Source organism: Taudactylus pleione, unplaced genomic scaffold, assembly GCF_031769625.1.
Source record: "Taudactylus pleione unplaced genomic scaffold, aTauple2 ptg000457l, whole genome shotgun sequence".
In the NCBI taxonomy this organism is placed as follows: domain Eukaryota; kingdom Metazoa; phylum Chordata; class Amphibia; order Anura; family Myobatrachidae; genus Taudactylus; species Taudactylus pleione.
Window position 1 is genome coordinate 3,291,580 of NW_028284859.1, and position 24,362 is coordinate 3,315,941.

The window sequence follows — 24,362 nt, forward strand, 5'->3', positions numbered from 1 at the left end:
CAGCAGAACCATGAACTGTAGCATAACTCAGAAGACAGAAACAGTTCAATGTAAATTATACATTTGCAATCATCACCGTGAATCTCAACATAACTCATTAACAGGAAGAGTTTGCCCAAAGTGAAACATACATGTATAAGCATCACCATGCATGTTAGCATTAAATGCCTGTCTCCGGCCACAGCAATTAGCATGCAGACATGAATGAGGGTAAAATAGCCAAACAGTGCTTTTCAACAGCCACAAGATGAATAGCACCATCCTATTTAAGCAGACAGTAACAGGTTTTCAAATAGCTACACAGAGTTAAAATTGCAATGACAGTCTCTTACAATCTCCCAGACCTCAAAATGCAATAGCAAAACTATGTGGGGTACCAAAAACAGTTTTAAGCTTCAAAAAACAATAGCCTAACATACACTTCTAACAGGAAACACAGGCCCAAAAGCGTCATACTGTTTGAAACAGCTAGCAAGTATTGACAGCATATACTGAACACTCAGCAAGCATTTCTATAGGATATGGTGCTCATAAGATCAGCCAATTACATACAATTATCCAGAATATGCAATAGGGTGGGAGTGCACCTCCTACAGTATGTTGACACTTAAGGTGCCCATACACAGTGCGATATGCACCTTACGAGGGGAAAACAACGGCCGACATATCGGGCGGTCCCCACACACAGAGCGATCGGGTGGCCGACCGCCCGATATGCAGGCACCCCCCTCCCCCACCCGCATAGCGCTGTATGGGATCGTACATTGCATCCCCAGATCAAGTGAACCTGCAGTAAGATCTAGAGGTGCGATTTAGAGTACGATCCCATGGGAGCGCGCACCGGCCGATATCATGCCCACACACGGTACGATATAGTAGCGATATTATACCAATCCGTCGGATCGGCTGCTATATCACACCGTGTATGGGCACCTATAGCCACTGAGCTATAAAACAGGACAGCCAGCATCAGAGAGACCAGGGATCTTTAACTTCCCCTGAGCCTAGGGATTCACTTTTCTAGAGGTGAAGGAACCACTAAACTCCTTTTTACTCTCTAGGCAGCCAGAGGATATACCTACAATCTAATATGGGCAGCACTTTTATGCCATGCTTTCCTGAAGTTAGACTAAAAGAAAGTACTGACATAGGGGTTGCCCTTAGCTGACAAAGGGGTTGCCCTTGGCTCGGCACTACTCACTTCCCTAAGAGCATTGAGAACTTCCCTTCCTCTTAGGACAATAGTAACACTGCAATACTCACCACCGTGGATCTCCTCTGTCCTCCATACCAGCGGCCACTTCCTCCACTGCCCCAGGACTTCGGCGCACCATGCAGCTTCGATGACACCGGGTCATTGTAGGTCCAGTAGCAGGGGTACCAGCTGCACTACCGGAGTAGCTCCCGAGTACCACTGGGTTGTACTTCCCTCCAGCAGGCGTTTACCCATTGGTCACTGCTGCATTCATCACTGGGATCTTCCCCCGGGAGCCCCGCCTCCTCTCTACAGCTCCTCTGCAAACCGGCAGTGTCAGAGACACGCTAAAAGAAGAGAGGAGTATGTCCGGGTCCTTAAACTGGCTGTGGTTTAAAAGATCTACACTATTTAGATAGACAATCAAAAGATCAACACAAACTGGTAGACAGGCAATAGGTCGACAGGTACAAAAGGTCGACACACACAAAAGGTCGACATGGATGAAGAGTGATAGGTACAAAAGGTTGACAATGGAATGGTCGACACAAAAATAGTTGAAAGGTTTTTTTTGTAATGTTTTCTCACCCTAGTCTTCACTCTAACCCTCCCCTTGGTGCCTAACCCTAACCCTCACTCCTGGTGCCTAACCCTAACCATCAGGTTAAGTGTCTAACCATTGGGGTAAGTACCTAACCCTAACCGTCCCTTCTAGTGCCTAACAAAATAAAAAAATGCGGCAAGCATCTTTGTTTCAACCATTCTGATGTCGACCTTTTGTATCTGTCGACCTATTGCCTGTCTACCAGTTGGTGTCTACCTAGACACTGTTGACTGTTTCATTGTCTATTTATTTACTGCCATCTCCTCAATTGAGGGTCCTCTTGCTGCTTGTGCCCTCTGTTCCATCCGCAGGGATTCTCACAAGTGATCCGCAGCTGCAGTCTCCTCCTTCTGATCCTCCAAGTCCAGTTTACAATCACAATTCTACGGCCGGCATCTGCACTTCATCCGGCAGACACAGGTCCTCATTGTCTGGCAGCCGAAGGGATATCCCCAGGATCTTCTCCCTTGGTCCTATCAGCACAACTCCAATACAGCAGTAACAGCATCAGCACCCATTGGTCTCTCGCTGCAGCTGCTCTTTTATCCAGCGTACCACGGGCTGGACCACCTCTCCCTGCTGGGCTCCTGGGTCCGTGACTCCTCACTGGTTGCTGTACCCCGAAGACAGCCGGCCCCTAGGGAATTCCTCCAAGCAATGCTTGTCGCCAATCACCAGCAGCTGCTATTTTGCGTGTTTTACTGTTGCCGGCCAGAACAGGGTCCAGTATGCCCGTTCTGCACAGCCACCAGACTACAGGGCTCATGAAAAGTTCACCCTATGCTAAAATACAGTCCTATGAAAAAAAACCTTGTAGATACCACTATTAATAAATACATCCCTATAGGGGCTACAGGACACCAGCGGGGCTCTTTCCTCAATATTAAAAAAAAATGGTGGGATTGGGAATAACCAGCAGGGATCTGGGGAAGTTTGCAGTGAACAGAGTGGTTACACCATTTTTTATGGGGCACCACAATTAGTCACTTTTTAGAGAGAGTAATTATTTTAGTGATGGAATTACAGCTTTCTGAACCAACTTAATCTTGACTAATTCCAGGTTGCATTCTAAAACCTTATGGGATTTACTCTTTCATGTACATAATTGGTCACTCCTGAGTAAGATTCTCTTTTGCTCGGGATCTCCGTAATTGGAGCAGAGATGGATCGGGCATGTTGAAACGGAGCTGAAACCAGAATCATACATGCTACATCACACTAGCATTGGTAAGGTATCTCCATGAAACATGACATTAACTTTAATCGGAAAATGAGGGTCTGATTCAGGAGCTTACACAATGGAGATTACAGACACAAATAGAGTGACTGTTTGCCAATGCGCATGCATATAAGCCACACTGCACGTGCGCAGTGATTACATTACGATTATGGATGCACAGAGGAACTCATCACAAAGTGATTGACAGGCTGTCACCGTTTGGGAGTGTGAATAGGGGGTGGTCGGAAGAACGCAGGCGTGTCTCTCCGTTTAATGCTGTTTCATGGGCATGCATAAATTAGCCACTGTGATTGCCTATGCAGCATGAGAGCTCTCTGCGTGCAGGGAGACTTTTGTACCCCAAATACCTTCAGCAGGCCTATTCGGGGGTATCTATAGTGATCCCCAATCTCAGTGCATCTATTGGGGGTTGTTAGGCGGATTTCCCAAAATCTGACAGCACTATTTGCCAGGTCCGAATTTGCCGGGTCCCGTTTTCGCCAATTTCTAATTGAATACGGGGATAATCGGGGACGAGCGCGATACTTTTTCCGATGTTGGCGAAAAAAGTCCGGCATTCAAAAAGTACGACTTTTCGCACCTAATTGAATATGCCCCAATATGTTGTACATGCTGAGTAATGCAATACCTCATCCAGAGCTTTCCCAGATTTGCGCAGATTGTGCAGCTGAAATAGATGTATATTGTCCCCATCATCCTGACAGCAGAGGTCGAGCACGATGCAACCCTGATCTTCATAGGCATTGATTTGGTGAAACATCGCAACAGCGCCAGTGTGGTAAGTTACGGCGTGCAGCTGCAACAAAAAAAGCAATATTTCCAGTCATTTCATAACGTTAACAAAACTAAATAGTTATTTTTGTAGCATATCATATTGCAATCTAATATATAACAGTGGAGTAGAAAGGTAATATTCATTTTTTTGTAAACATTTTTTCAAAATAACAGCAAATTCTAATTACAGATCTAAAAATTCCCTTTCCATATTTTATCTAATATCCCTTTATTACTCCATTGATTCTTCATTTTGATAAAGCTGTTAGAAAAGAAGTAAAATTTTTGCCCCCTTGGCAGATTTTCATAAGCAGCCACCTCGGTGGATCTATACTGCGCAAATGCAGATCTCCTTCTGCGAGATCACTTGCAGTGCCCAGACGCCGTGGCATGTTTGTCAGGCAGCGTCCCAGAAAACGGGGGCTTGTCAGACCTTGTATTCTAGAGCGTGCAGAAGCCAGTGTTTGCGTCCTTGTACACAGCTTCAGCTGCGTGAAAACACCGGCCATCCTGAATAATTTTAAGGTTTCTCAGATGACCACTGTCCACGCAGAGTCTATTGACACCAGATGCCTCCTTGTGGCATTAGCATATGGTTGCACAGCCACAGCTTATAACTCTGAATCAGGCCCCATGTAAGCAATTTATATGATACCTATTATATTGATATGATAATGGACCCTGCCATCCTGATTTTATCAGGAAACACTGAAGGATGACTTCCTCTCCAAGAGAGTTGCCTTGTGACACGTGCTTCTTCTTTGCCATCCATGATGAACTCACACTTTCTGATGGCATTTTCTTGCATGGTCACCTGTTTGTTATCCCTCATGCCCTCCAAGGTTTCCAAGTAGTAGTCCCCCTTTACAGTGACCCCAGTAGTAATCCCCCTATGCATTGCCCCCAGTAGTAATCCCCCTATGCATTGCCTCCAGTAGTAGTGCCCCAGTCGTGGCCACCACCCTCCCCATACAGTGCCCCCAGTAGCAGCCACCATCCCCATACAGTGCCCCCAGTAGTGCCCCCCCTATATAGTGCCCCCAGTAACGCCCCTCTATGCTCTGCGAGTCTCCGTGCCCTGTTACATACACACAAAAAAAACACAAAAAAAACAACTTACCTGATCCCCGCTCCTGCAGATGACCGCCGCTGTCCACTCCTCCGGGCCCACTCTCACTCTGCACTATAGGATTGAGAGATGTCAAAACGTCTCTCCCATCACCCGCTGTGGGGGGAGCCGGAAGGCGGAGCTCATGAGTGAGCTCCAGCCAGCTCCCTCTGTGGACGACACAGCAGCCAATGAGAGTCTGTTAACTCTCATTGGCTGCTATAATAAACACACAGCCACCACTGGTGGCTGTGTGTTTGTAAACTGTGTAGGGCAGACCGCTCTTACTGTGGTCTGCCCTACACTTGGGGCCCGGGGCACACTAGAGGGGGTGCAGTGACTGCTATGGGACCCTGCACCACAGTGGGCCCCAGTGCGATGCACCAGCTGCACCGCCGCTATTTCCCCCCCTGACTGCCTCCTCCCCATGCAGGAATATCAGTGGTTGTAGCTATGCGATGAGGGTAGGGGTGCTATCGGCCACGGGCCCTTGGAATCCTGGGGCCCTTGGGCAACTGCCCATTTAGCCTATAGGTAGAGACAGCCCTGCCTGGTGCTAGTGGATTCCTATTCTGGATGGTTTGAGATGGACTATGTGCCCAGCCTCATCAGTTCCATGGTCATCAAAAAATTGAAATGGCATCTGTGCATGGTATACCCCAGCAACCCCTTACAGACAATACCATGCAGTTCATGAGCAATGAGTTTCAGAGTTTCACAAGACAATGAGACATTAAACAATCAACCAGCAGTCTTCAATACCTACAGTCAATGGACTAGCTGAAAAAGCAGTTAGCTCTGCCAAACACCTTGAGATGACATCTGATCTGTTCTTGGTGCTACTTAATCTAAGGAATATTCCAAGAGATCGCTTGCCCTCATCTGCACAATGTCTGCACGCAAGTCGTACCCACACCATCATTCCAATAGCAAAAGCTAACCTTCAGCCATAACATCCCTAGAAATTCTGGACACTCACCCTCCCTGCGGTATAAAGGCAGCTTTACCTCTCCTGTGTGTTTATTTGCCACATGGAATATTGTGTCATATCTTGGATCCCAACTCAAGCAGTCAGATATAGGGGTGCCAGTTATTTTGCCAATAATCATTTTCATCACATTCATTTTTATTGGCTGTTCTATAAACACAACAAAGTTTTCTGTCATCCCTAAGAAATATAGAGAAGCAAAAAGAAGAAGTAAATGTTTTTCATCTCCATAATAATGTATAGTAATGTATAGTAATATATAGTAAGGTTGGACAGTATAAGGTCAACAGAGGCTTTCATTTCAAGCTGTCATATTGAGAGTAGTGATACATGGCCTAGTAAGTAAGTATGGAAAAAATGTTTTCCACAGTAACATACTGTAACTAACAGAGGGCCTTATTTATCAACAAGCTTTATTATTCACAACGAGTGAAAAAAACTCATTGCGTATGATAAATGGTGCTCCAGCCAATCAAATCCCAACAGATGACAGTTGGGAGCTGATTGGCTGGAGCACCATTATCATACGCAACAAGTTTTTTCATTCGTTGTGAATGATAATACTTGTTGATAAATGAGGCCCTCTGGAGTAATTTATCTAAAAAATCACAACTATGCCTTACTGTCTGGCCTCACACTCTCCTAAGGCAGGTCTCTTACTATATTTAGAGCTCTCATGTTTTGTGGTAACGCAATGTCAATAGTTGAGATCATTTTCTCCTGCACATGTGTGTAAGTTGCTCTGCCCATGTGTTCAGAGTCCGGGCGTACAGAGTCGGAGTTGCAATTGAGACGCACAAGTCTCAAATATGTCTTCATAATGTATTGGACGTTCCTGGGCAATGACATGGAGGTGGCTATGTGGATGCACGGAGATGGTCCATCTTATGGGCACGTTATGAGAGTGTTGCAGGCGGGTTAGGTATGGATTGTTGGGATTCCGCTGGTCAGAATACTGACACCCATAAGGACACAAGGGAAGTCTATCCCCTACCCTAACCCTCTCTCCCCGGTGAATAAACAACCGCACCCCCAGAGCCGGATTTAGACCTCATTCGGCCCTAGGCAAGATACCAATTTTGGGGCCTCCCTCCCACCACTATTGCAATCTGTGGCTCATCAGCTCTTTAGATAAACATTGCAGAGCAATAAATTTAAATATTATAAATACTACAGTACTAACATATCATGTAACAACACTGAAAAGAAAGTATCCCAAATCTACCAAAAACAGCAACTCAATTATACAAGGCAAAAATTGTCAACATGCTAACAAATACACACCCGCCTAACAAATACACACCAGCCTAATAAATAAATACACACCCGCCTAAAAAATAAACCACATTTTAACATCTGATTCATGCCCCTGTACAGCACCTTGAACGAAAGGTCAACTGCGGCCTTCAAACGTCGGCTATGTATGTATGGGTTGGATATGGAATGCCGGCTCTCAGAATTCCGATGCCGGCATCCCGACAAAGTTAGGACACCGATGGTAAGTATCCTATCTCTACCCCTAAACCTAACCCTCCCTCCCCGCAGCCTAACCCTAATCCTCCCCCTCGCAGCCTAACCCTAATCTTCCCCCCAGCAGTCTAACCCAACCCCTCCCAAGCACAGACCCCCCCGCCCCTCACAGCACAGACCCCCTCTTTCCTCACATCACTGACCCCTGTTTCCTCACATCACTGACCCCTCTCCACTCTCAGTACAGACCCCCCTCCTCTCACATCACTGACCCCTCTCAGCCCAGACCCCCTCTCCTCAAATCATTGACCCCTCTCAGCATAGGCCCACCCTTCCCCTCAGCACAGACCCCCTCTTTCCTCCCATAACTGACCCCTCTCAGCACAGACCCCTTCTTCCTCACATCACTGACCCCTCTCAGCTCAGGCCGCTCTCCCCGTACAGCACAGACCCCTCTCCCCTCACCTCTCACAGAACAGCACTTTTCTCCCCTCCCTGCTAGCCATAGGCGATACTAGACAGTCTGCCATGAGTGAGGTGAAGATGTTAAAGAGGGAGCAAATGAGGGTGAGGACCAAAAAAAAGAGAGGTAAAGAGAGTGGCAAAAATGGGGGAAGAGTTAATTGTAAAGGGGGAAACAAGTATAGCGAAAGAGGGTGATGAAAGAAGGGGACCACTGGGGAGTAGTGGTGGGATAGAACAAGGGAGGTGAGTACATTAGTGTAGAATAATCACAGAGCATGCTACCAGAGATTGTACTAGATATTGTATACATTAGACATGATGATTGCACTGTGGGATAACAAACAGGTTATCAGACATTATGGGGTGCTGAGAGATGGCAGGGGGTGTGAGTTTTTCAAGGAGTCAGATTAAATACAAGGATAATATATATATATATATATATATATATATACATATATATATAATATGCACACACACACATACATGTGCCCACATACACCTTTCCTAAAATCATGCCATGCCACCAAATGTGCCATGCCTTTGAATTTGTGTATTATCCATGCCTTGTGATTTTTCTTAAAATTTGCTTCTTTAATCTGATACTTGATATGAATACTTTTTCAGGAGAAAAAAATTTGGGATCTATCTAATTGCTACTCGTCGTGGTGCATCTTAGCCGTGACGGCATCTTGTGCCAAATGTAGAAAAAAAGGAAAGGTGTATGAGGACACATTGGGCTGTCTGCAAGATGTGTGTATGTCATATATATATATATATATATACATATATACAGTCAGGTCCATAAATATTGGGACATTGACAGAATTTTCAGATTTTGGCCTCTATTCACCACCACAATGGTTTTGAAATGAAACAAACAAGATGTGCTTTAACTGCAGACTTTCAGATTTAATTTGAGGGTAATTACATCCAAATCGGGTGAACGGTGTAGGAATTACAACAGTTTCGATATGTGCCTCCCACTTTTTAAGGGGACAAAAGTAATGGGACTATCAACTCAAAAGCTATTTCATGGACAGGTGTGGGCTATACCTCGTTATTTCATTATCAATTAAGCAGGTAAAAGGTCTGGAGTTGATTCTAGGTGTGACATTTGCATTTGGAATCAGTTGCTGTCAACTCTCAATATGAGATCCAAAGAGCTGTCACTATCAGTGAAGCAAGCCATCATTAGGCTGAAAAATCAAAACAAACCCATCAGAGAGATAGCAAAAACATTAGGTGTGGCCAAATCAACTGTTTGGAACATTCTTAAAAAGAAAGAACGCATCGGAGAGCTCAGCAACACCAACAGACCCGGAAGACCACGAAAAACAACTGTGGTGGATGACAAAAGAATTATTTCCCTGGTGAAGAAAAACCCCTTCACAACAGTTGGCCAAATCAAGAACACTCTCCAGGAAGTAGATGTATATGTGTCAAAGTCAACAATCAAGAGAAGACTTCACAAGAGTGAATATAGAGGGTTTACCACAATATGTAAACCATTGGTGAGCCACAAAAACAGGAAGACCAGATTAGAGTTTGCCAAACAACATCTAAAAAAGCCATTACAGTTCTGGAACAACATCCTATGGACAGATGAGACAAAGATCAACTTGTACCAGAGTGATGGGAAGAGAAAAGAAAGAAAGGAACTGCTCATGATCCAAAACATACCACCTCATCAGTGAAGCATGGTGGTGGTAGTGTCATGGCGTGGGCATGTATGGCTGCCAATGGAACTGGTTCCCTTGTATTTATTGATGATATGACTGCTGACAAAAGCAGCAGAATGAATTCTGAAGTGTTTCGGGCAATATTATATGCTCATATTCAGTCAAATGCTTCAGAACTCATTGGACGGTGCTTTACAGTGCAGATGGACAATGACCCGAAGCATACTGCAAAAGCAACCAAAGAGTTTTTTAAGGCTAAAAAGTGGAATGTTATGCAATGGCCAAGTCAATCCCCTGACCTGAATCCGATTGAGCATGCATTTCACTTGATGAAGACAAAAGTGAAGGGAAAATGCCCCAAGAACAAGCAGGAACTGAAGACATTTGCAGTAGAGGCCTGGCAGAGCATCACCAGGGATGAAACCCAGCGTCTGGTGATGTTATGCGTTCCAGACTTCAGGCTGTAATTGCCTGCAAAGGATTTGCAACAAAGTATTAAAAAGTGAAAGTTAGATTTAGGATTGTTTAGTTTATCCCATTACTTTTGGCCCCTTAAAAAGTGGGAGGCACATATACAAACCGTTGTAATTCCTACACCGTTCACCTGATTTGGATGTAATTACCCTCAAATTAAAACTGAAAGTCTGCAGTTAAAGCACATCTTGTTTGTTTCATTTCAAAATAATTGTGGTGGTGAATAGAGGCCAAAATATGAAAATTCTGTCAATGTCCCAATATTTATGGACCTGACTGTATATATATATATATATATATATATATACCCACATATATACACACACAGATATATATATACATATGTAAATTACTACTTACTTCAGAGGCAGCAGGCCAGCAGCAGCAGAAGGGGGCGGAGCTGAAAACAGAGAGGGGCGGGGCTTAATCGCGGGTCGCTGCACGCGGCTCTAAGTCCATTGAAAAAAAAAAACCCCACTGTTCATTTTGGGGATAGTGCCGGGGACACTGTGTGGGGGCCCTGGGACGACCACCCCTGTCGACCTCCCTATAATCCGGCACTGCTGCTCAGCTCCTGGCAGGCATGGTCATGTGACATCACGTCACAGCGTGCCCGCGCCCGCTGAGCAGCGTTATTGAATGTCAGGAGATGACTGCTCAGCTGCATGTTCTCTGCAGGGCCAGATTCTGGGGGGGCCCAGCCACAGGCCCCTTGGTACCCACTGGGCCCTAGGCGACTGCCTAGGTTGCCTAGATGTAAATCCGTCCCTCCTCCCCCCTAGTGCCTAAGCCTAACCTCCCCCTCCCCAACCCTTTACCTAACCTTCCCCGGTGCCTAAACCTAACTTCCCCCCTAGTGCTTAAACCTAACCGCCCCTCCCCGCACCCTAATCCTAACCCACCCTCCCCGGTGCCTAACCCTCTCCCTAGAACTTAACCTTAGCCCCGCACCCTAACCCTGCCCTTTCTGGCGATACTTACCTTTGGGATGTCGTTGCTTGGGATACTAGTGGCGGGATCCCAGTGCTGTCGGGATTTCGGGGTTGGTATTTAGACCGTTGGCATCCCGCGCGCCAGTGTATTTGTTCCTGTTTTAATGTTGTGCTTTCTTAAAGCACAAGAATGGATGCAAAAATGGCAGATTGAGTGACCATCTTTTTGAGATGGTTAATAAAGGGATAAGGAGAGGAATCCCAATATGATATAATTATATGCAGGAGATAACATCTAATGTTTGTAGTCTGATGTAATAGGGTTTTCCCAAGTAGGCCTATACTATCGATACTTGGGTGGAGGCACTGAACTGATGTAAGTGTATACCACTTAACGGGCAGGTAAGGGTGGGTTCATCCTTGACATTAAGGAGTGTTGGTAACCTGGGGTCTCTTTAGTGGTTAGTGCTCTGACATTATAAACGCTCTACCTCATTACTGGACCTTTGCCTGTACTCACAGATGTCCTTTTTTATTATTGATAAGGGATAGCTGTGAATTGTCCATGATTATGGCTGGTACCATAGAACATTGTGTATGATGACCTCCAGTGTTACTACTGAGGTAGTAGCTGTACCAGGTTGTATACATTTACTCACAATGTATCTTTAATATGATAATAACAGAGAGAATACACATAGAGTACATGTGGCAGCGGTGTATCATTTTCTCCATGGCTGCAGACTGGTTGTAAAAAGTAGACTAACATTACATACTGCATCTAGTTGAAATGAATGCAGATATACAGACACATTTTACTGCAATGATTTGCTTACAGGCACAGATGATGCATAATGTGTATATATAGCCACTGTAGTCACTAAGTTTAAATGCACAATATTGTAACATTAGAAAGGAACTTACCAAAGCTATGGTAATAAGATGGGTTCCATTTGTCCTTTGCTGGTATGGAGCAGATTACTTGTGCACCTTGCAGTGTGTCTTCATCCTCTGATTCCTGGGCAGGCACCTTAATAATGTTGTAAAATGTGCCTATACATAAATAAGCATAATGAAATAAGAATGTTGCCTTATGTATCCTTATGCAAAATGTACATAATATCCACTATAATAACAAAGCATTAAAGTTAACCATTACATACAGTGGCAGTAACCATTTTGTGAGCTACACAAACAGCTGAAGATGCAGCCTTTCCATTCACTAGAAAATGGTGGCATCACTGAGGCATGAAGCAGGAATTGTTACTAGTGTAGTGATAGACTGGAATAGGGACACACAAAATGGCTGGGTCATGTAAGGGGAGATGTACTAAGCCTTTGAGAAAGATAAAGGACCAAACAATCAGCTCCTATCATTTTACAGACTGTGTTTAAAAAATGACAGGAGCTGATTGGTTGGTATTTTATATCTCTATACTTTATCTCTCCCCAAGGGTCCTATTCATCATCCCTTCATTTTTACAAAAGCAGGTGAAAATGCAAATTTTCACCTGCAATTGTGAAAATTAAGTTATCGGGCCATTCATCAAGATGGTAAAGCAGGAGATATCGCAGATATCTCCTACTTACCTTCCTCTCGCGGAATGGCCCACTGTACCCATACACTAGTATAAAAGATATCTCCTACTTACCTTCCTCTCGCGGAATGGCCCGCTGTCCCCATACACTAGTATGGGGAGAGTATTCATCAAGCTCCGAAAATATTATATTTTCGGAGCTTGACTGCGAGAGCATTCACCATCTTCAGATGGTGAATGCTCCGGCAACACAACCCATTCCTTCCCTATGGAAAGAAGGTCCGAGTTGCGAAGAGGGATCCTTTCGGATCTCTCCGCCGCTGTCCGGCTCCTTTCACCGGACGTTGGGGCTCATGTGCGCATGCGTGACCTGTAGGTCACGCATGCGCACTGCTGTCACTACTCCGATAGGAGCAGTGAATGGATTCACTGCTCCGGAAAGGAGCAGTGAAGTCGATCGGGGGGTCAGCTGATTTCGCATTAGCTGTCACCGCGCTGGAGCAATGATGAATTGCTCCGGCAGCCGCGGCGAGTTAGGATGTTAATTATCGGGGTCTGTTAGGACCCCGATAATTAACATGATGAATAGGCCCCCAAGGCTTAGTACATCTACCCGTTAGAGTTTGAGGAATTTTAAAAGTATTTGTAAAGATTCTGTCACAAAAAAGTTTGCGTATGTTGAGTTGCACATGTCTTAAGCTCCTTGTTTGTCCAAAGCCAGCAGTATTTCTAAGTAAGCTGTACGTCAGGTGTACAAATGTATATACTTATGCCCCCAAGATTGCATATACTGTAGTTCAAACTTTACCATGCTAATGGTCAATGGGAAAGTCACATTACCATATTTGACCACAATATAATGTAATGAAGAAAATAGTGCCTTGACAGTGTTAATGATGCATGCTAAATTCACATGTTCTATGCAAAATGGAAGCAAATACATGAACCCCTACATCGAATAAAAACTCCAATGGGAATCTTCTTACTGCAGTAGTCTAAATAGAAATAACATATCTGTAAGCCGTAATAAACGGCAATTATTTATTATAATATAGGGGTCTACTTACTAAGCAGTGTTAGGAGACAGAGTGAAAAGTGATAAGGTGCCAGCAAATCCGCTCTCAACTGAGGTGACAGTTAGGAGCTGATTGGCTGGTACCTTATCAGTTTTCACTCTGTCTCCTAACACTGCTTAGTAAACAGACCATAATCTGAAGGCTAATGAACATTACTATCAACAGTTGGTACGCACACAATGAAACTGATGTATAACCCACTCTAATTGAGGCCCATTGTGTGTAAGTGAAATAAAATGTATTAACTAACTATTGTGCATAGAGTTGGTAAATGCTTTAATACATGCAGTAAACATTTGTTGTAAAGTATAGCTAACCATTTTAACCATAAATATATTTAGCAATTTTTTAACCAACAAATACCATAAAGACAGCGATTACAAGGAATCACAATATACAGTAACAATAACACAAATGTATAATTGTATAACCACAGAAATCTGACATCAAGGCTAGTTAGTGGATCCGTATAAAGGCAAGGCCGAATCATCCATTAGGTAATGTAGGCTCAAGCATAGGGCGCTGAACTGTGCAGATTATACTAATCTGTACTTATGTATACTTCTGTCAAACCGAAGGATAAAGGGAGCCATTATATATATATATATATATATATATATGTGTGTGTACATAAATATACTGTATATACAGTATATATGTATACAGTATATGTGCTTGAATTTCTGTAGCTGCTTTTTTTTCTCATTATTGCTGGTAGTTTATGTAAAAATAAACCTCTTACCTTGTTTCCCATAGGAATTTCCCATATTATATGCTGTCCCACTGGGGTCGTAATGAGGATGAGCTGTCGCCGCATTCACAGCAATATAATCATGCCAGGTAACCTGCAATCAGAAGGTATAGTAGCAGCCAAGGAAGGAGTCGGGTTATTTTTGACTGTTTTTGGAACTGACTGGTGATTTTAAGCCAATGGATCTTCTGAAGTTTTTAATGTAATGTCTGTACATGTTCTCTTACTATTCTAGATACACTGCTTCCTCTATCCGGCTCCTTTCTGAGATGTTTTATCAAGCCCATTAGATAATCTAGGCAGAGATTATTATTGATGCCTTTAGATATGACAGAGCTCAGCTTTGTGCTCTTACATTGATTACATCTCTACTCTGAGAACAGCAGTTTTGTACAGTACAAGGATAAGAAATATATACAGCTAGATGTTATGCTGAATGCTACAAGTTGCATACGGGTGTGAACAACACATATTAAAGTAATTTATTACATTATAAGCTGTCTCATGGGTAGGGCACTCCCTATTCGTTGCTTTCTGGATTCTGATAACCTTGTATGTCCCTGTTTCAGGTAGTATTATCATTACAGTTACTATGTATAATGCCACCATATTACGCAGCGTTATACTGCGAGAATATTTGTCATTCACATCCGTCCCTGTCCTACGGGGGAGGGGTTGAGAGAGAGAGAGAGAGAGAGAGAGAGAGAGAGAGATAGAGAGAGAGAATGAATCTCGTATAGGGAGAACACACAATCTCCATACAGATAGGGCCCTGAAGGAGAATTAAACTCGTGATCCCAATGCTGTGAGAGAGCAATGCCATGTGTTGCCCAATGCCCTGATTTCCCTATTGTCTGTGCAGCACTGTATTACAAAACAATAATAATGATAATAATAACCTACTTTATATAATAATCTCCTAAAGTCTGTCCCATACACAGCACATGAGGTTACAATAATAGCAGCATATGGAAAGTGCGCACAGTAATTCTGAAATAAATGGATATTGGTTGCAAAATGTGATTTATAAAGGGTCAGTATAGTGGTAACAAATCAGACAGCACTGGGAACGTGATGGAGGATATATATAAAAGATAATAGAAAGACTGCTGAGATTTCAGCTTTTATTATATAACAAGGGATTGGAGACTGCGGGGGATATGTATTAATCTGGCAGCTATTTTACGGTAAATGCCTGGGCCTGCTTCCCCTTTTTATCATGAGGAAGTAGGTACAGTCACCATCTGCATGCATGATGAACAGTAGGTTTGCTGAAGAGGGAGAGTGACTGTTAAATCACCTGGTTGCCAAAGTGCACTCTCCCTCTTTCGGCTTCTGACCGGCACTTGTAGTGCATCCGCGCATGCGCCAGTCAGAAACCCCCCAAGCGGCACCCACGGCGTTACTGAAAAAAATATATTGTCTTTTGAATGCACAATCCCTGACTGTAGGAACCGCTTTTCGGAAGTGATACTTTAGGCAGTGAGGCACGATGAATGCCTCCGAACAGTTTTTAAACTCGCAGCGAGTTTAAAACATAATTATCACAAGTGATAATCATGTAATGATGAATAGATCCCTAACCATCTGCCAAATGCCTAGCCATAAACCTAACCATAATCCTCATCCTAAGAATGATGAAAAACTATGAAAAACATAAAAGAGATCTATGCAGATGTTTTTTATTGTGAACACTGCTCTCTCCTCTATCTAGTCTCATCTCCCTAACATGGGTACTTCTCCCATCATACCATGTTCTGTGACGTCCCTCTTAGACAGAAAGGACTTCTAAGCGTTGTTCATATGGACAGAGATTATAGCACTGATCACAATGCAGAGGTTAAGCAATAAATGACAAGTCCTTATTCCTGCCAGAGTGAAAGCAGTTGGCATGCACAGTGTGCCATCTGGCAATACAATAGTAAAGAACCCTGCCCATCTAAGATTACCATTTCACAACATCATAATCAGTCTGCAGGAACACAACTGGGAACATTTATAAAGAACTGTGATGTGTACGGTACTGTGTATTAAGGATGGCCATCGACCATCGATGATTCAAAATCATTGATGGTTTATGGCCGATGGTCAATACCTTTACCACTGATGGCAGAGTGCCAATGGTGCCATCTCTGCCATCAATGGATGAGTGACAGATGATTTTTTTTTTCTGAACGGGACATAGCTTAGGCCCTGATTCAGACCCACTCGCTCAGATGCATACTCTCGCTGCTGCCGATGGTATGCAGTGTGTATGCATTGTGCACATGTGCATACCTTAGCAAAAGTACACAATGCATTTGCTCGCTGCACATAGACAGCCCAGCAGAGTGAGTGACAGGGGAAGCCGTTTGTAGGTGGTAACGGGCTGGCCATTATAAACGGGGGAGTGGAGGTGCAAACGCAGGCGTGCCTGAGCATCTCAACGGCTTTTTAGAGGTGTGCATAATTATAGGACAGCATCATAGTAGACGTCACCTGGCTTGTTTTTACACTGAAGTGCTCGTAGTGCTTGCAGCAGGGTATGGTCAACCTCAAATGCTGCGATAGCATCCGAAGTACCGATGGTTGCATACACTTCCTGGACATGACGTGCACAAGTGGACGTCTTAAAACAGGCTGGTGGGTGTCTACATACACTATGTAATCGCTCTCTAAGAAATACTGGGCGTGCTAATGCATTGCTGTTACGATAGCACTGCCTACACAATTTACATACACATCGTGCGAGCGATCGCTTCTAGCAAGGCCCTTAACTCCATCTCTTGGCTAAGCCCCACCCCTGTTTTGACTGGCCTGCGGCCTGCCATTCCCCGCTGAAGTGGTGGCCATCAAGGGGTGCAAACCATCGATGGTTCACTATAGATGGTTTTTTGTGCTATTGATGGTAACCACCGATGGACCCATTGATGGACACCCCTCCGATGGCCATTCCTACTGTGTATCACACCTTCTAAAGAGAAAAGTGGAGGTGTTTCCCAGAGCAACCAATCAGCATTTAGCAGGACCGTAACTAGGGTGGTGCGACCTGTGCCATAGCACAGGGCACCGTGGGCAGGTGGCACTGTTCTTGCCTGCCAATTTTCCTGTTTATTATCATTCTTACTTGTAGCTTCCTCTTCTTTTATCCCCTGCATCTCCTGGCCTCCGCTATCTCTTCCCTGGCCCTTCCCCATGAGGCCATGGCCCCTTTTCAGGTGCACTTCTTATGTCCCTATTTAAAAAATGGGAGGGCGGACGCCAATGCTATCTCTGGCACAGGGCACCAAAAAGTCTAGTTACGGCTCTGGCATTTAGCTATTATTTATCTAGTACATCTTATAATATGATAGGAGGCATGCAGTTGCTATGGCGAAACTTCCCCTTGTCATGTTTAAATGGTTGTATAAATCTCCCTATACTGTGGCCCGTAGCAACCAAATAGAATGTAATTGCTTGCCATGGGCAACATCTTATCTCCCCATAGACAATTTTCTTATATATCCCCCAAAAGTTGAGTGATTTGCCAGCATGTCTTCATTGGGATTGTGGGATTGTGTATTAAATTGATAAAGGCCACCAGTTTATTTAAGTTCAGATCAGGGACCATAAAAAATTAATTTTATTCCTATTCATATTTATTTGAGCCTTAAGAATGTGGCAAATATTAATCATTCTTAAGCCACATACACACCAGTAGATAAATACTGCAGATCCGATAAATGCTGTGAGCCTACAGGGCACCCGTACATACTGAGCAATTTGTAGATCAGTGGGCCTGATTCACTATTGATCGCAACTGTGATTGCAACAGCGATTACGCACGCAGTCTCACTGCAATAGTATGCTAATCCATTGCGATTGCTATGCCGTTGCAGCACAACATAAGGATGCCCACTTTACCTTACACACATCCGTAAAGTTTAGCAAGACTGCGAAACCATCGATACAATCAAGTAATATTGCAGCCTCACGCACACTTGCACAAGCTCTGACCTTACTTGCTAACTTCATCGCACTTTATGAGTGCTCAGGCTGCATAAGGCATTATAGTGGATAATTTATACATGCCCCTGGCGTTCAAACGCCGGGGGGCTGACCACCCCCCCGTCACCTTCCACAAATGGCACTTCCTGTCAATCACTCTGCAATCAGTCTGCGTAGTCACTGCGATCGCAGCCTCGAAAGCAGTGGCCGGTTCACACGCGCACACTGCGGTGTATACGCATGCACAGTACGAAACAATCTGTTGATTGCGTGTGTAATCGCAGTTGGGATCGGTAATAATGTCAGATGTCTACAATGGGATTGGGAGGTCGGGAACAAGATAGCATGTACAGCACATCAGATCCCGTCCTCCCGACCTGACCACTGCAGGACCGTTTCAAGCTGTTTATCGGCTAACGCTCCTGCATATACTGTACATCATACAATTATCGGCTGACTGGCCCAATATTTGTATAGTGTGTACCCGGCTTTATTCTCAAATATCAGTGAGTTAATATGTTTACTCCCTGTCTGCCGATATTAAGGTCATAGTCTTCCCATTTTAAACATGAAACTGGTATTTTAATGAAATATGACAAAACAAAATCACCTTTTCTCCAGTTTTTAACATCACTGGATCCACTTTATACATCAGGTTTGTCTCTGTGCTGACGTAATAATCCTTTTTGTATTTCATGAAGTTTATACTCCCATTGTCAGTTGGTTCTAAAATAACAATATTCAGTAAATTTTAACATTTTAGATGGACATTATACCAAGTAAAATAGGCAAATTAGATCTGTATAAATATCATAGCATTTATTTTGCTGTAAGAGTATTTTTTTTTATGTCTTGTTTAAGCTAAAACCTTTTAAAACCATAATACTGTCTTCTAATGGCGCTCCCCTGATACCATATGTCCTATGTGACGTCCCTAAACAGTTCTTGCAGATGGAACAGTTTCAAAGACCTCAGGTACAGAGTGAAGTAAACCACCAAATTATGTCAGGGTGTGATGCATGAAGCAATGCATATGGGATGTGATGCATCCTGCCACCCTTCGCATGCATGCTGGCATTATCAACGCCGGTATGGATGAAGAACACCGCAAAGGACCGCTCTCTCGGTAAGAGTGGCCCTTTGCAATGGATTGACTGCCGGGTTTGTGACCCAGAAGCACATCTGATGTCCTTCTGCGGGGTGTGCAGGGATTGGATCCCTCTTACATTGCTCTCCCGATAGAAGCCCATAGGCTTCTATTGGGTAACGCCAATCAGGAGATTTCATTACCCACTACAACCAAACCCCAGAGTGCATCACATTCTGGAGCTTGGTGCATATGAGAAATGCAGTCAAACTCGCATTTTCGGGATTTGACTGCAGTTCTCCCTTTGATACATCCTGCCCAATATACACTAGTGACCAAAATTGTGGAAACTTTTTAAAAAATGTGTTGTTTGATGATCACTAAGTTGGTCGCTGTTTTTTATATTTTTTTTACTTTAATTTCTTGATGTAAGCTGTGTATCTTATTTAAATGACAAGCAAAGTAAAAAGAGTTGACTATTTTATGTAAAGAAGGTAACCAAAGGAGGCATTTTGAAACTGTGGAATAAGTATCAACAGACTCAGGGCCTGATTCAGACCCACTCGCGAGCGCTGATCGCTCGCAAGCGGGTCGATGGTGGCCCAGTGCGCATGCGAACGACGGAGCCGGCTCCGTTGTGCGCATGCGCGAGACCCGGATAGCGACGGGCAAACCGTCGCTCCGGATCTCATACCAAAGGGGGCGTGCTGTAGATGTTGAGTGACAGCACGCCCCCCTTTGGTGGGCGTGCTGGGGGCGTGGCTGCCCAGATGGAGGCGTTCCCATGAGAACGCCTACCGTCTGGGGCCGGCCCCACTGACATCACAAGTGATGTTTGAGCCGACAGCACCCCAGGGCTTGCGGCAACGAGACCCTACCACAAGGGTCTCCTCGCAAGCCCGATGGTCGCGATGGTCTTGACCATTGCAACCATCTTCCTGGCCACTCGCTATAGCTGTGGGTGGTCACCCACAGCTATACGAGCGGCCAGGAGGCCGCTCTAAAAATCAAGAAGGACGGCCCTGATTCAGAGCGAGCGCTCTGTCAGGGCGTCCGGCTCTGAATCAGGGCCTCAGTCGATTCAAAACAAAACTAGTAAAGGTAGGAAAAGATCCACAACACCATGCTGAGATAGAAGAATGAAAAAACTGTGCTTGAGTGACAGTAGAAAATAGTCTGAGGCAATTCAAAATGATTTACGTGAATGTGGCGTAAACATCAGTGCCAGGACGCAGAATTCAATATTTTAGATTAATCGCCAGAATTCCAAGGAAAAAGCCGCTTTTATCTCTCAAACAAAGATTAGAATGGGCTAAAAAGCATATTAATTGGTCAGAAGAACAATGAAACAGTGTCATCTGGAGTGACGAAACCAAAATATCCATATTTGGTATTGATGGAATGAAATATGTCCACAGAAGAATTGGAGACCATTTGCTACCTGAGTGCACAACACCTACTGTGAAGCATCCAGTTAGTGTTATGCTGTGGGGATGTAAGACAGCAAAAGGTGTGGGACGAATTTGTATGATCAAGACACTTTAAATAGCAGCAAACACATCAGTGTCCCGCAGTGTGCGGGGGGGGGCAGTTGGGGTGAGCACACACCGCTGCTCTGCATGGCAAAGCAGCGGGTAAGCATCGAGTGAATATGCACATGCGCACAACATCTATTCACAGAGCAGAGAGAGCCTGGGGGCAACCCAGCATCGCGGAAAGTGCTGGGAACACCCACACAGTGACTGAAACTGAGGTTCCGCAAGGCTCTGCACCTTTTCCGTAGGCCCCACCCCCTTTCCTGGCGTAAGCACACCTTAGGCATGCCAAGGGTCCCGACCCACTGGCCCCCAATGTTAGGAGTTATGTAATTTAGAATGTAAGCTCTCACGAGCAGGAACCTCTTCCCTCATGTGCTTCTCTTTACAATTTCTTCTATTCCTTACTCCCCATAAGGGCACCTAACACGTGACTGCCAACTCCCGGCTGCTTATTGTGAGTTCTTTCTTCTTTGGGGTCCATGGGGTCCACAGCCATCACTTTGCGGTATATGGCTTCATCCAGGCACCAAACAGTTAATCCAAGCTCTCGGCTCCCAGGATGCACCAGGTCCTCCCCATATACCCCGCCCCTGGTCACAGGGCATCAGTGTACTGTTTGGTGCGAGAAGGCACCGTAGTTAGCAGTGGGACTGCGGGGCAGTGCCGAAGACCAAGTTTTTTTTTTTTTAATTGCTTTAAAGCAGGCGGCACGTGTTCCCCGTTGTGGTAACCACAGGTCTCCTGCTTCACCTACCCCCACCGTCGCGAGCGGTCCGTCCTCCGGCATGGAGACTGGCCGGGGATTGCTGTGTGGGCAGCCAGTTTACCTGGGTCTGCTTTCACAAGACCACCGGGAGTTAAGGTTCTGACAGCCGGGGGGGGCGGCGGCGGCGGCCATGTCAGTTGCTGGGTGGTCCATGCAGCATATTGGAGGTACGCTTCCCCGGTGGCCCCTCCCCCAACCCGAACTACGGCCCTTCCGAGGTCCCCGCCTTTGGGTTGCTCCGCCCAGCCTTCCAGCTATTTGAGTCAGCTACAGACCACTCTGGGTGCTCTCCATGGCTGTTGCTCAGGAAGTATTGGGTCAGTCTCCCTGTATACTTCTCCCTTGGGATCAGTTATACAGAAGCTCCATATATGCTACTAGGCTTTGGGCTGTTCGTAGTTCAGGGGAGCCTAACAATGGCATAAGCTCTGCTAAGTTATATATGCATTGCTTGTGACTTATTGAAACTGTGTGTATGTGTTACTGACATTTTTATTACTGTTTCTTTCCCTCTGCAGCTGGTGTGTGTGTGTGTGTGTGTGTGGGGGGGGGGGGTCACATGCATGTGCAGTTCCAGACTTAGAAATTATGTCAAAAGAACCTGAGAGACAGGTGGCAGAGTTCCCTCTGTTAATATCGTGTATAGCCTGTAAGGCGGGCTTGTCCCCTCAGGACTTTGCACAAAATGGGCTATGTGCTCATTGTTTTAGAGCGTCTCCTCAGCAATCAAATTTGCCACCATCTGGACAACAACCCCCTTGGGCTTCTTTTTCCCAGATCATGGCCCAGGTGGCCGAAAGGTTGGCAGTTCCAGCTGCCCCGGTGATGAGATTTCAGCAACCATTACAGCCGGCCATGTTTATGCCTCCTATGATGCTATCTTGGATGGATATGTATGCGCATGCGCAGGTAGGACCTTCATCATCAGTGGCTTTTCAGCAGCAGCCTCAGATGGCCAAGTCTATTCAGCCAAGGGCTAGAAGGCATTTGGCTACGCAGGGAAATCAGGATACGGACTCTGATTTTTCCTCTGAAGAAGATGAGGAGGTATCCTCTCAGGGGTCTCTCTCCGGAGAGGAGGGAGATCTTTTTCCAGTGGCTGATGTCCCTTTCTTAATTAGGGCAGTCAAAGCGATTTTGAATATTGATGAGGCAGAGCCGCTGCAGAAGAAAGAGTTTCCCGGGTCGGAGCATTTATCAGAACTTTTGGGGCAGGCATGGAAAGTTCCGGATAAAAGGTTTCATATTGCTAAAATGATTACGGCTTTATATCCGTTTTGTTCACAGCAGTGTTCTAGGTGGGAGGTTCCACCGTCAGTTGATGCGCATGTGGCGCATTTGATGAAAACTTCCACTTTGCCGGTACCATCAGCTTGTTCCCTTAAACACCCTACTGATAAGAGGCTAGAGGGCTGCCTCAAAATGATTTTTTCAATCTCGGGGGCAGCTACTCGGCCGGCGATGGCTACAGCCTGGGTGGATAGGGCCATCGAGGAATGGATGAAACCGTTGGCCGAATCCTTGCCAGAGTTGTCAAAGGAACAACAGGAGATTGTTTCTTATGTGAAAAACGCGTCATCCTCCCGCTGATTGGCGCCATTTTCACTCCGGCTGTGGAGAGTGTAAAGGACAGACATGCTGCACTGTCTCTGCACGTGCTGCTGTGTCACTTTGTTGTCCGGTCAATCAAGAGGCTAGGGCTGCAGTACATAAAGGGCTGCTGCTGTGTTGTCCTTAAAGGGTCTGGGGCTCCAGTACATAAAGGGGGGGCTTCAGTAGTCAGTACATAAAGGGATGCTGCTGTGTCACTGTTGTCCTCTCAAACAAGGGACTGGGGCTGCAGTACATAAAGTCCTGCTGCTGTGTTGTCCATAAAGGGTCTGGGGCTCCAGTACATAAAGGGGGGGGCTTCAGTAGTCAGTACATAAAGGGATGCTGCTGTGGCATTGTTGTCCTCTCAAACAAGGGGCTGGGGCTGCAGTACATAAAGGGCTGCTGCTGTGTTGTCCATAAAGGGTCTGGGGCTGCAGTACATAAAGGGGGACTTCAGTAATCAGTACATAAAGGGGTTTTGCTGTGTCACTGTTGTCCTGTCAAGCAAGGGGCTGGGGATGCAGTACATAAAGGACTGCTGCTGTGTTGTCCATAAAGGGGTGCTGCTGTGTTGTCCTGTCCATCAAGGATCTAGGGCTGCAGTTCATAAAGGGGTGCTGTGTTGTCCAGGGGGGTGCTTTTCCCCAGTGTAAAAAAAATAAAAGTTAAATAAAATTATCACTCCAAAAAAATTAAATATTTTTTTCAGTTTTTTTGTGTGTGTTAGCTACGCTATTATTGTTTGGTGACACTGCCAGTTTATCATCCACGTATTTGTGACTCTGCAGGTGGTCCATCCACACTCTGCAGAGGTGCTTTGTTGTCCATAAAGGGCTGCTGTGTTGTTCATCAAGGGGCTGCTGCCAGGATGGGAGTTGCTTTTCTAATGAAGTGGAATATAGATGGGATTTGGTAGCGGGGACACAGGACCTCAATTAACTGTCTAAAACCCACTGCATTATTGGCGGATATTGGACGCACATCTAATACCAGCATATATGTTATGGTGTCAGTGATCCGCTGTGCAACTGGGTGACTGTTGTCATACTTGCTCCCCCTTGCAAAGGATTGTTTAACAGTAAAAACATTTTAAAGTACTACTAGTAGTCTTCCTAGTC

The 24,362-nt window shown here is 45.1% G+C and overlaps 1 protein-coding gene across 1 annotated transcript in view; it reads right to left on the reverse strand.

Moving 5' to 3' along the window:
• The window catches only part of LOC148504760 (carotenoid-cleaving dioxygenase, mitochondrial-like), a 67,960-nt gene that overhangs the window by 18,255 nt on the left and 25,343 nt on the right, over positions 1–24,362 (reverse strand). Inside the window, exons 4-8 of the mRNA XM_088448533.1 lie at positions 18,871–18,979; positions 14,286–14,388; positions 11,854–11,982; positions 5,929–6,089; positions 3,668–3,835 (exon numbers count right to left, since the gene is read on the reverse strand). Coding sequence (XP_088304659.1) covers positions 3,668–3,835; positions 5,929–6,089; positions 11,854–11,982; positions 14,286–14,388; positions 18,871–18,979 — 670 coding nt within the window. The remainder of the gene's footprint in view (positions 1–3,667; positions 3,836–5,928; positions 6,090–11,853; positions 11,983–14,285; positions 14,389–18,870; positions 18,980–24,362) is intronic.